General features: G+C 39.7%; 1 protein-coding gene across 1 annotated transcript in view; it reads right to left on the bottom strand.

Annotated features, from left to right (window-relative positions):
* Window positions 1–13,916, bottom strand: part of scn4aa (sodium channel, voltage-gated, type IV, alpha, a) — an 84,465-nt gene that overhangs the window by 13,588 nt on the left and 56,961 nt on the right. The window contains exons 16-21 of the mRNA XM_057825782.1: window positions 7,116–7,523; window positions 7,002–7,043; window positions 6,789–6,927; window positions 2,836–2,990; window positions 2,595–2,768; window positions 2,410–2,532 (exon numbers count right to left, since the gene is read on the bottom strand). Of these exons, the coding sequence (XP_057681765.1) occupies window positions 2,410–2,532; window positions 2,595–2,768; window positions 2,836–2,990; window positions 6,789–6,927; window positions 7,002–7,043; window positions 7,116–7,523 (1,041 nt within the window). The remainder of the gene's footprint in view (window positions 1–2,409; window positions 2,533–2,594; window positions 2,769–2,835; window positions 2,991–6,788; window positions 6,928–7,001; window positions 7,044–7,115; window positions 7,524–13,916) is intronic.

The following is a 13,916-nucleotide window of genomic DNA, read 5'->3' as shown; positions in this document are numbered from 1 at the left end:
TGACCATACAGCGCCTTGTCTTTTTTATCCAAATTATTTATTTGATAACAAGTATTCCTTTGTTTAACATCCATACATCATTTTGGTATACGTACAGGCCCGGAGTGACTAATCGGGAGCTTCTGGACGATTCCAGAAGGGCCGGCCGGCCAGATGGGCCGGTCCGGGTTTTATTTAAAAAAAAAAAAAAAAAATTACACTGTTATCATTTTTTGTTTGGTATTTATTTGTGACAGTGTCACTGAGTATAACTTACATTCTGTTATCGCTGTCCCTGTGGGCCGTCTTAAAAAAAAAAAAAAAAAAAAAACTGTATTTTTTTCCCAGACTCATCCTCACGTGTGCAGACGAAAAATACAGCATGCAGCTCCGCCCCCTAATTGTAGTCTGTATTGAGCCAAATTAGCTGCTAACTCGGTGCTCGGATGGATAAAAAGAGCAAGGGTGGCGCTGAAAAATAAGAATTAAAAAGAAAAGCACTCGTGAAAGAATCGGCAAAATGCGCAAAAATAGCTAATTTTTTTCATGCAACGACCTTGCTGCCTCAAACTACAGAGGATTACAACGAAAGTGGTAAGGCCAGATGGCGAATAAAATGCAACTTGCACCGTGTGATACGACAATATGTAATTGTGGAAACTTTGGCTTCTTGTAGCACCTCACAAGGGATATGTAGCAGCAAGCATTAGCCATAATGAACACACCACAGGTGCAGAGCTGGAAGGTAAGATTGCCATGTCGTTCAGCGAGTTAACATTAGAATTAATATAATCAATTACGTGGCGTTTTTAAAGTGGAAATGGAAAATGGATAATAGTATCATTAGAAGTTGTTACAATGTGCAATACGTATTCTTTATTTTTCATATTGTTATGTTGCTATGTTTGTTTTATCTGTAAGCACTCATTTTGTTAATATTTGATGTTGCAGAAAAGGTCTTATTGATTCATTTATTTTAGGGCTGTCAAAATTATCGGGTTAACGGGCGGTAATTAATTTTTTAAATGAATCACGTTAAAATATTTGACGCAATTAATACACATGCCCTGCTCAGACAGATTTAAATGACAGTACAATGACATGCCCACTTGTTAATTGTGTTTAATGGAGTTTTGCCGCCCTCTGCTGGCGCTTGGGTGTGACTGATTTTATAGGCTTTAGCACCCATGAGCATTGTGTAAGTAATTATTGACATCAACAATGGCGGGCTACTAGTTTATTTTTTGATTGAAAATTTTACAAATTTTATTAAAACGAAAACATTAAGAGGGGTTTTAATATAAAATTTCAATAACTTGTACTAACATTTATCTTTTAAGAACTACAAGTCTTTCTATCCATGGATCGCTTTAACAGAATGTTCATAATGTTAATGCCATCTTGTTGATTTATTGTTATAATAAACAAATACAGTCCTTATGTACCTTAAGTTGAATGTTTATATCCATCTTGTGTCTTATCTTTCCATTCCAACAATAATTTACAGAAAAATATGGCATATTTTATAGATGGTTTGAATTGCGATTAATTACGATTAATTTTTAAGCTGTAATTAACTTGATCAAAAATTTTAATCGTTTGACTGGCCTAATTTATTTTTCAAATGTATCATTTAATATAGTTTTTTTTTTTTTAAATCCATTTTTAAATTTGTTCAAAATATGTTGTGTTGCACTTGTTAAAATAGAGCCACCTTGTTAAACAACCATTACCTGCACTGAATTGGAATACACAGAATTACAGTACACGGCTTTAGAGAACACTGAACTTAACACGTGTATGCATAATGACATAATTTTAAATTAAATGAGTGGGCCGGTCTGAGGCATGAAATTCCAGGGCCGAAAATGAGTCCCACTCCGGCCCTGTATACGTATATAAATATATATCTATTTTCAAAAATTTAGCGAGAACCCCGGCCCGACCCGAACGTAATGATTGACATTTTAATTTCATTATGTTTTCAGTTTAATTTAGCCATTTCCAGCTTGCCCTGTTTATAGCCCTGCTTTCACATACACCAGGAGAAAACCAACGCAGGTATGGTGAGAACATGCAAACTCCACACTGGAAGGCCGGAGCCCGGGATTGAACCCTTGATATCAGAACTGTGAGGGGAACGTACTAACCACTGTGAAACCTGTTGTGTTTTATTGTGTGTTATATTTATAACTGTGCCAAAAGTTCTTGCATTTTGGTGGTTTTAGGAGGTTTAAGCTGCCCCCCCCCCAAACAAAAAAAAGGGCTCTGTGCCAAACTTTATGTTAGAGAGTTCCGGCTAGAAATTCTAGCCACTTTCACCCCTGCTGTTATGACATATTGAACTGAAAATTTGGGTTCAATTCTAAACTATGCAACTTCTCAAGCGATCAAATGTCATCACATTGACGAATCCTGTGTGGCACTTACCCTCATGCCTTCAAATCTGGACAGGGCGCGCAGAGGCCTCAACGCCCTCAGAGTTCGGAGGGATTTGATGGGACCCAGCTCAGAGAAACCCAACCAGTTAGCCACCAAACTGATCAAAGAGATCTGCAGCCAAAGCAGACTGTTTGTAACCCGCTCGACACCTGTCGTAGTTTCAGTGGACTTACATCGACGATGAAAAAGTCCAACCAGCACCAGGCATTAGTGAAGTACGTCTTGAAGCCGTACGCTGTCCATTTCAGGATCATCTCCATGACAAAGACGAAGGTGAAAACTTTATCGGCATACTCCAGGATAATTTTGATTATTCGACGCCGCTCGAGGTAGACGTCTTCAAAAGCCTACCGAAGCACAAATGTTACAGACGTGCTTTAACAAGTAGCATTCATATATGTTCTAAACGTTCACCAGAGCGCCACTGCTTAGCAGGATCATGAAGATGATGAAGGTTTCAAACCAGTCGTGTTCTACGATAGCAAAGCAGGTCTTCCGCAGCTTCCACCATCTCTTTCCTCCGACTGTGCTGACGTCCACTGTGAGGCAGGGCCAGCGCCTGACGCAGTCTGACGGTCAAGGAGCTTGTGTTAAGTATCACAAATCGCCATGTTGTTTCAATATACAGCAGATCTCTATCAATTGCTCGAGATGTGACCTCTAGTGTATCACAAAAGTGAGTACACAACTGGCATTTCTGCAGATATTTAAGTACAGTGGGGCAAATAAGTATTTAGTCAACCACTAATTGTGCAAGTTCTCCCACTTGAAAATATTAGAGAGGCCTGTAATCGTCAACATGGGTAAACCTCAACCATGAGAGACAGAATGTGAAAAAAAAAAAAAAAAAAGAAAATCACATTGTTTGATTTTTAAAGAATTTATTTGCGAATCATGGTGGAAAATAAGTATTTGGTCAATACCAAAAGTTCATCTCAGTACTTTGTTATGTACCCTCGTTGGACATAACGGAGGCCAAACGTTTTCTGTAACTCTTCACAAGCTGTTCACACACTGTTGCTAGTATTTTGGCCCATTCCTTCATGCAGATCTCCTCTAGAGCAGTGATGTTTTGGGGCTGTCGTTGGGCAACACGGACTTTCAACTCCCTCCACAGATTTTCTATGGGGTTGAGATCTGGAGACTGGCTAGGCCACTCCAGGACCTTGAAATGCTTCTTACGAAGCCACTCCTTTGTTGCCCTGGCTGTGTGTTTGGGATCATTGTCATGCTGAAAGACCCAGCCACATCTCATCTTCAATGCCCTTGCTGATGGAAGGAGATTTTCACTCAAAATCTCTCGATACATGGCCCCATTCATTCTTTCCTTTACATAGATCAGTCGTCCTGGTCGCTTTGCAGAAAAACAGCCCCAAAGCATGATGTCTCCACCTCCTTGCTTCACAGTGGGTATGCTGTTCTTCGGATGCAATTCAGTATTCTTTCACCTCCAAACACGAGAACCTGTGTTTCTACCAAAAAGTTCTATTTTGGTTTCATCTGACCATAACACATTCGCCCAGTCCTCTTCTGGATCATCCAAATGCTCTCTGGGGAACCGCAGACGAGCCTGGACGTGTACTTTCTTCAGCAGGGGGACACATCTCGCAGTGCAGGATTTGAGTCCCTAGTGGCGCATTGTGTTACTGATAGTAGCCTTTGTTACTATGGTCCCAGCTCTCTGTAGATCATTCACTAGGTCCCACCGTGTGGTTCTGGGATTTTTGCTCACCGTTCTTGTTATCATTGTGACGCCACAGGGTGAGATCTTACATGGAGCACCAGATCGAGGGAGATTATCAGTGGTCTTGTATATCTTCCATTTTCAAATAATTGCTCCCACAGTTGATTTCTTTACACCAAGCGTTTTACCTATTGCAGATTCAGTCTTCCCAGCCTGGTGCAGGTCTACAATTTTGTCTCTGGTGTCCTTCGACACCTCTTTGGTCTTGGCCATAGTGGAGTTTGGAGTGTGACTGATTGAAGTTGTGGACAGGTGTCTTTTATACCGATAATGAGTTAAAACAGGTGCCATTAATACAGGTAACTAGTGGAGCCTCGTTAGACCTCGTTAGAAGAAGTTAGACCTCTTTGACAGCCAGAAATCTTGCTTGTTTGCAGGTGACCAAATACTTATTTTCCATTCTAATTTGGAAATAAATTCTTTAAAAATCAAACAATGTGATTTTCTGTTTTTTTCCACATTCTGTCTCTCATGGTTGAGGTTTATCCATGTTGACAATTACAGGCCTCTCTAATCTTTTCAAGGAGGAGGACTTGCACAATTGGTGGTTGACTAAATACTTATTTGCCCCACTGTATATCTTTTCACGGGACAACACTGACAAAATGACATTTTGACACAATGAAAAGTAGTCTGTGTGCATCTTATATAATAGAGTTAATTTATTTTCCCCTCAAAATATCTCAAAATATAGCAATTAATGTCTAAACCCCTGGCAAAAAAAGTGAGTACACCCCTTTGAAAAAACGTACATCCCTAAATGTCCAAATTGAGGACTGCTTGTCATTTCCCTCCAAAATGTCATGTGACTCATTACAGGAGTGCTGTCAGCATTGCTGCAGAGATTAAAGAGGTGGGGGGTTGGGGGGGTAAAATAATGCGGAATAATGTAAAATGAATTGATTTTGGGGTAATTTCTGGTCCCTTTCTGTTGATTTTTGGGTAATCCCAAATTTCTTCCTATTGATTTACGTAGGTTATTTTTTCTATTGATTTTGAAGCATTTCCAGGTCATTTTCTTTTTGCGCCAGTTTCTGTTAATTTTGGGGTATTTGTATTTCTAGGTTGCTTCCTGTTGATTTTCTGTCTAAAATAATAGGCACCAAATTTTTTTGGTGGGTTCCAGTTGAAATTCAACAGGAGGGGAATTGAAAGGTTTTTGTGGGTCTTTAGTGAGTGCTGATTGTACCAATGGAAATGAATGTGACCATTATGTATTAATTAGAGATGTCCCGATCGATCGGGATGCCGATGATATCATTTTCAAAGTATCGGAATCGACAAAAATATATCGGACATGCCTTTTTTTAATATATATATGTTTTTCAGTTAATTCGTTTTCTAATTGTATTTAACGTTACAGACATAATGTGTTACACTCTTCCAGAGTCTTTAGTTTAAGCCTAAAGTAGGGTTATCAAATTTATCGCGTTAACGGCGAGAAAAGATATTTATTAAATTTATCACGTTGACATATTTAACGCAATTAACGTATGCGCTGCACAACCCACTTCCGCATTGTCGAGGTCAATCTTTAATGGCGCCATTTTAACCAAACAATGTATAGAGCTAAAAGACAACGTGAAATGAGTAGAGAGAATTTTGGCAGCCTCTTTTTAATTGGCTAAAGCCTTAAAATCCCTCTCTCAACAATTAGATATATCGTGGGAAGCAATGTGGGGAACAACGGTAGAGGTTGATCTTTTCTTTAACACCCTATGTTCCTTCGCAACCTGGAGAAGATATACCAATTGGTACCACGACGCAGTCATGGTTGCACTTCCCATCATGCATTGGGGCAGAAGTAAAATGGCTACAGTATCATTTACTGAAAGCTCAACAAATACACTAGATGGCAGTATTTAGTCACAATACACAAAGTCACATTTGTCCTTTAAGAATTTCAAGTCTTTCTAACCGTGGATCCCTCTGACAGAAAGAATGTTAATAATGTAAATGCCATCTTGAGGATTTATTGTCATAATAAACAAATACAGTACTTATGTACTGTGTGTTGAATGTATATATTGGTCCGAGTTTTATTCATTTTTTTCTTAATGCATTGCCAAAATGTATATGATCGGGAAAAATTATCGGGAATGATTGGAATTGAATCGGGAGCAAAAAAAAAAGCAATCGGATCGGGAAATATCGGGATCGGCAGATACTCAAACGAAAACGATCGGATCGGGAGTTAAAAAACATGATCGGAACAACCCTAATATTAATGGTGATGTTTTTGTTAATTTTGGTGGAACAGTAGGTTTTTTTGCAAAAAAAATATTAATATGGCCTTGGAGTGCCTTGATTTTTTTGTTTTTTAATGTGAATGACATGATTGAGATATACAGAACAAGAAACATTTAATTTTTTGTTTTGTTATGTTGAAAAAGCCCCATTTTTAACCAAACCGTCACTTTTTACAGGAAAATCTCATGTTCCTTTCAATCTCAGAAATTATTGGGACATTTTGAAGTCGTAATGGTGTGAATCATTAAAAGCATATGAACTGGGTGCCACCCCGAAAAAATTGGCGTAGTTTAGTGTAGTAATTTAAGAAGGTGGATGCTTTGAATTTCCCACAACGAGTGCCATAAACCACAAATTGCCGCAACAGTCATACTTTCAGTGAAACAGGCTTCTGGCTCAACTGGCTCCGGCTCTTCCTCCTCCTCTTCAACCGGTTCAGGCTCAGGCGGCTGATAGTCCGCTGTGCTGCACAGCGAAGGGTCGTTGTCACCGCTCGCTACTACGCCCATGAGCTGTTCGGGCAAAGCAGAAACATTTCTTAACAAGCACAAATAGATGGCATCATTTTTTGAAGAGAGGTGCTTACTTTAACGTCTTTCAAATGACCTAGCTCATCTTCTAGGCTTTCCTGGAGGACAAAAATGTGAAATTAATATGCAGCATGTTTCCCTTAGGTCAGTAGTGATTATGTCAGGCTTACGCCATCGTGTGGGCTATCTCCACACGTGGAGATATTCGAGTCGTAGTCGTCGTCCTCCAGGTTTTCATAGTCTGACTCTCCCTGCGCAATGGGCACACTGAGAGCGAGCGCTCCATCCAAAACGGTGCCAGATGTTCGTCCCGCCAAACAGTTTGAGATCCCGTCTGCCATTTTGGCATCCAAATCGTTCATCTCCACCGCTTCGGCATTGGCGTCCTCAGTCGCCTTGATTTTTTTGTCCAGGATCCTTCGAGGTATATCGACGGCGGCCGCCTTTAGCCAGTCGATGCCTCGCGTTATCCTGCCGACGGCGATCTGGAGGTTGTTCAGCTCGCCGTCGTCATCGGCTGTCGACAGGTTGTCACCGCTGAACGAGCTGAGTAGCAGTGCCAGGAAGAGGTTCAGGACCTGAGCAAAGAGTTCACAAATACAGGGGTTGGACCAAATAATGAAAACACCTAAAATTTTGGCATCATAATCATTAAAAATGATTGTTAAAGAATGGCATGAGCATTCTAATCAAGTTGAGCATCTCGGATAGTCGGCACAATCCCATGACCTCAACATTATTTAGCACTTAAGGTCAGTTTTAGAGATTTATCAAGACATCGATTTCCACTGCCATCGTCTCTACAAGAGTTAAAGGGTATCTTAACTGAAGAATGGCTTAAAATTCCTTCAGACACAATTGACAAGTTGTATGAATCAATACCTCAGAGAATTAAGGCTATAATTGCCGCAAAAGGCGGACCTACACCATATTAGTTTTTGTTGATTTTTTCAATGTGTTTCCATTATTTTGTTCAATCCTTGTACGTTAAGGGAAGGGAAAAGTACATATTGCACAGCATCTGCACATTATTTCTTAGTACTCCTAAATACCGATGATGTCATTTTAGTGCCGTATCAGTACCGATACTCGTCGAACAGTAGAACCCATGTAGCGTAGAAAGCTAGATCTAGACAATCAGTAGTGCAAAATGCAACATAATTGGCATTATATTATGCTCTTTAACAAGGGCGTAGGTTTGGTCCAGATATTGGTGGGGACGATATAACAGCATAATCTGCATGACTTTTTGCTGGGGACGGGACATTAATAAGACACAACAGATTGGGTGAACGCGGGTCAGGGCTACATTTCTCACCAATATGAACCGACAGTGGGGCAAATAAGTATTAAGTCAACCACCAATTTTGCAAGTTCTCCTACTTAAAAAGATTAGAGAGGCCTGTAATTGTCAACATGGGTAAACAACAACCATGAGAGACAGAATGTGGGAAAAAAAAACAGAAAATCCCATTGTTTGATTTTTAAAGAATTTATTTCCAAATTAGAGTGGAAAATAAGTGTCTGGTCACCTACAAACAAGCAAGATTTATGGCTGTCAAAGAGGTCTAACTTTTTCTAACGAGGTCTAACGAGGCTCCACTCGTTACCTGTATTAATGGCACCTGTTTTAACTCATTATCGGTATAAAAGACAACTGTCCAGAACCTCAGTCAGTCACACACCAAACTCCATGACGAAAGAGCTATCGAAGGACACCAGAGACAAAATTGTAGACCTGCACCAGGCTGGGAAGACTGAATCTGCAATAGGTAAAACGCTTGCTGTAAAGAAATCAACTGTGGGAGCAATTATTAGAAAATGGAAGACATACAAGACTACTGATAATCTCCCTCGAGCAGGGGCTCCATGCAAGATGTCACCCCGTGGTGTTAAAATGATAACAAGAACGGTGAGCAAAAATCCCAGAACCACACGGGGGGACCTAGTGAATGACCTACATAGAGCTGGGACCACAGTAACAAAGGCTACTATCAGGAACACAATGCCCCGCCAGGGACTCAAATCCTGCACTGCCAGACGTGTCCCCCTGCTGAAGAAAGTACACGTCCAGGCCCGTCTGCGATTCGCTAGAGAGCATTTGGATGATCCAGAAGAGGACTGGGAGAATGTGTTATGGTCAGATGAAACCAAAATAGAACTTTTTGGTAGAAACACAGGTTCTCGTGTTTGAAGGAGAAAGAATACTAAATTGCATCCGAAGAACACCATACCCAATGTGAAGCATGGGGGTGGAAACATCATGCTTTGGGGCTGTTTTTCTGCAAAGGGACCAGGACGACTGATCTGTATAAAGGAAAGAATGAATGGGGCCATGTATCGAGAGATTTTGAGTGAAAATCTCCTTCCATCAGCAAGGGCATTGAAGATGAGACGTGGCTGGGTCTTTCAGCATGACAATGATCCCAAACACACAGCCAGGGCAACAAAGGAGCAGCTTCGTAAGAAGCAGTTCAAGGTCCTGGAGTGGCCTAGCCAGTCTCCAGATCTCAACCCCATAGAAAATCTGTGGAGGGAGTTGAAAGTCCGTGTTGCCCAACGACAGTCCCAAAACATCACTGCTCTAGAGGAGATCTGCATGGAGCAATGGGCCAAAATACCAGCAGCAGTGTGTGAACAGCTTGTGAAGAGTTACAGAAAACATTTGGCCTCCGTTATTGCCAACAAAGGGTACATAACAAAGTATTGAGATGAACTTTTGGTATTGACAAAATACTTATTTTCCACCATGATTCGCAAATAAATTCTTTAAAAATCAAACAATGTGATTTTCTGTTTTTTTTTCCAAATTCTGTCTCTAATGGTTGAGGTTTACCCATGTTGACAATTACAGGCCTCTCTAATATTTTCAAGTGGGAGAACTTGCACAATTACTGGTTGATTAAATACTTATTTGCCCCACTGTAATTAATTGATAGGCTAAATGATTAATGCAAACTAAATTTGTCTTGACTTATACTCACTTTCACACTCCAAATTTATAATGTCTTAATCTGATATACTGTAAATTTTTTAAATCGAGTCAAATCATTTTCTCCATCTTCTTTTGAGTCTTAAAGGCTAGTTAACAGATTAATACGTCAGATTATTCCACTTAAAGTACCGTAATTTTTGCACTATAAGGTGCACCTGACTATAAGCCGCCAGCCACCAAATTTGGCACGAAAACGGCCTTTGTTCATAGATAGGCCACACTGGACTATAAGTCGCAGCTGTCCTCAATGTATTATATGATATCACCAAAAGATATTAACCAGTAACACTTTATTTGACAGCGGCGTCATACGACTGTCATAAAACCAAATGAACCACCAATAAACTTTGAACTAATTGACTGCCAAGCTTAATTGCTTCAAGAAGCTTCATTTGGCCATCATTGCTCCCTTGGGGGAGACAGTCAACCTCTGCTGCCACCTGCTGTCAACACTGTTGTTGTCCAACATGCCTCCCAGCATGCATTGCAGTGCTACAGATGCAAATAACGATCAAAATTCGTGTTCTGTGCTAATTATTTCTTCAGTTACTGTTCCAATTGTTTCATTAATTGCTAGTAATGGTATTTGGTAACACTTTATTTAACAGTGGCGCCATAAGTCATTAAACAAAATTATGACATCATAATCATCATCTGTCATGAGCAATAATCAATGGTTATAACATTTAGTGTTATACAACAAATGATCTCATAATTATCTCATTTTTGAATGGATGTAAAAGATCCGAGCTAGACATAAATGGAGTTAGTGACATAATTTGCCGGATGACATCTGTCATAAACATTCAGTAATGCCCATGATATTATCAAGTCATAATTATGACGGTCTTATGACAGTCTTATGACGCCGCTGTCAAATAAAGTGTTACCTATTACCCCAAATAAATCAACAAATAAGCCCCAGGATTCAAAATGAAGGAAAAAAGTAGCAGTTTATAGTTGGAAAATTACGGTAAATATTACAATGTATGTTCTTATTAAGCCCATACATCTAAAAATAGGTCATTTTTCACCTAAATCTAGAAAAAAAAACAGATTTCAAATAATGTTTTGAATAGGGCTGTCAAAATTATCGCGTTAACGAGCGGTAAGTAATTTTTTCAATCAATCCCGTTAAAATATTTGACGCAATTAACACACAAATGCCCTGCTCAAAAAGATTAAAATGACAGCACAGTGAAAGCTGTACTTGTTGTTTTTTTCGGAGTTTTGCCGCCCTCTGCTGGCGCTTGGGTGCGACTGATTTTATAGGCTTCAGCACCCATGAGCATTGTGTAATTATTGACATCAACAATGGCGGGCTACTAGTTTACTTTTTGATTGAAAATTTTACAAATTTTATTAAAACGAAACCATGAAGAGGGGTTTTATTATAAAATTCCTATAACTTGTACTAACATTTATCTTTTAAGAACTACAAGTCTTTGTATTCATGGATCGCTTTAACAGAATGTTAATGTTAATGCCATCTTGTTGATTTATTGTTAGAATGAACAAATACAGTACTTATGTACCTTATGTTGAATGTACAGTATATATCCATCTTGTGTCTTATCTTTCCATTCCAACAATAATTTACAGAAAAATATGGCATATTTTATAGATGGTTTGAATTGCGATTAATTGCGATGAATTACGATTAATTAATTTTTAAGCTGTAATTAACTCGATTAAAATTTTTAATCGTTTGACACCCCTAGTTTTGAACAATATCAATTCTTGAATTAAGAACATTTCTGACGAAAAAGTTTTTTATTCCTCTCAAAACAGCTTCCTCCTCGAGTTCGAGAAATTCACAATTATTAATGTTATGCTAACTCTGATGCAGGTCAGACTTTCAGTAGCGAAATTAGTGTTATGTTCCCCACCTCTACAACGTGGACGACAACATTTACTTAAGGTAGCTGCTGCTGACAGAAAGTTTTTTTTAATATCCCTCGTTTTCGAAAGGGGTGGAGGAGGCGGCATATTGTATGGGGGGCAGTCATTAGCCAATCAAATGTGTGTTTGAGGGGGAAAAAATGGACTGGCACATTCAGCAAGTGAAAAGGCGTCAATGTAAATCTGCACATAATGGAAATAATTCACTTAATAATGGTAGGGTCTATTCTATCCTACAACATATGGGAAGACAATCTGAATTACTTATACAACTGAAGTATTTAATAATAGAAATAAGGTTGCTTAAAAGTTGGTGGGGACAATTTGAGCATCCTGAAAAGTTGGTAATGTTATGTTCCTACCGTCCCTATGCAAACCTGAGCCCTTGCTCTTTAACCTCTGATAGAGTATCCTTGTTCAAGAGAGCTGTGCTTCCCCGTCATGTTATCCTTCATGCTTGCTAACATGTATAAAATCTTGGATTAAGCAACATGATCAGTGCACGACCCGAAACGTTCATCAATTACAGTCGAATATGCCATCTCCGATTACGCCTTCACACACTCTCAGCAGCTGTTAACGTTTGTTGCCGTGGTGGCAGAACGCCGACTTGGGTTAGATCTTAACGCACAAACACTCAAGGTCAAAACCAGTATTTGCCATCTCAAGTCGTTGGATTTAAATAGAAGTCTCCCATGTGAAGTTTTTTCTTTTTTTTAATGTCTGCATGCGTACAGAGGTCACGCTAGCTCGAGCCCCGCGGGATGGTGACTCGAGGGGGCGCGATCATCTGGAGAATTTTGGCACTTGGCGGTCGGCTCTTTTCAGCTTCGCCACTGATGAGCCATTTCCTTTTTATTTCTATGAATAACCTACCAGGAAATCATGTGCGTGCACAGTGATTATATATTGCGCATGAATTTGAGGTCATCTTTCTCTAAGAGAATCCAGAAGAGGACGTCACTTATTCCAACATCAAGATCCGCTTTCCTAAAGGCAGTGACACTTCGGGCTCAAGTGCTGAGCAAGCATTAAAACAGAGGTCACGGAACCGCGGACCTCGGTCCGGTTCCGGACCCCCAAGCCGTCTGGACCGGATCTCAAGCTGTCCGAACTAATACACGTTGCAACAACAAAAATCTTTTTTTTCTGCGGGTTTGCAGAGTGGAGGCGGGCAACAAACAAAAACCTTAGCGGTGACGCGCGTGAGCCAGCCAATTGGAGTGAACCATTTGAAAGTTATTTTTAGAACAGCATGTCCCACACTCGCTTTCCAGACTCCGCGGAGTGACAGCCGAATACTGAGCCGAATGAAGTTGGAGGAAGAGGCGATAAAGGTACGGCAAATGGCGTGCTCAAAACTATGCAAGATTGAAGCAGAAAACTGAGTGTTTAAGGAGGAGTAGACCAACACATTTTTGTTCATTTTACCTGGCGGCAGCACAAGACCGCTATGCCTCATCTGAGACTCATTCAGAGACGGTAGCGCTTGTACAAAGCAGCAATTTGAAAAGGCACTATGAGACGAAGCAAGCAGCTTTTTTTTTTTTTTTTTGCAAAGTTTCCCTATGAACTCTACCATCCGTTCTCAAAAAATAGCGTAATTAAGGGCTCAATATGATTGCACCTCAAGGCTCATGGTTCATTTATTCACTGCACAGCAACGCACAAATGAATTCTCCCTCAGAATAGCGTGGATATTGGGTCAAAACAAAAAGTCTTTCAGTGACGCACCGATTGTCAAAGATTGTATGAGTGTAGTTGCTGAAACTTTGTTGATGGAAAGCAAAAAGAAGAGGTCTGTTAAAAAATGAAGCAAATTCCCCTGTCAGCATCCACAATTTAAAAAAAAAAGTCTCAAACATGCTCTTATGTTGCTATTTAATGATTCAATTAAAGCACTTTTTTAGTTTTATGCACCTTTTATATTTTATTTACATTTTTGAATGTTGTGATTATCAGCATGGCCACGTAAAAATACATTTGTATTTTGGGGGAAAAAAAGCATTAAAAATATTTCCGGACCAGAGATTGTTGTAATTTTTTAATTTCGGACCCAGAGGATTTTTAATTC

The sequence above is a fragment of the Corythoichthys intestinalis genome, chromosome 21 (genome assembly GCF_030265065.1).
Source record: "Corythoichthys intestinalis isolate RoL2023-P3 chromosome 21, ASM3026506v1, whole genome shotgun sequence".
Taxonomy (NCBI): Eukaryota; Metazoa; Chordata; class Actinopteri; order Syngnathiformes; family Syngnathidae; genus Corythoichthys; species Corythoichthys intestinalis.
This window is presented reverse-complemented; position numbering and strand designations above follow the sequence as displayed.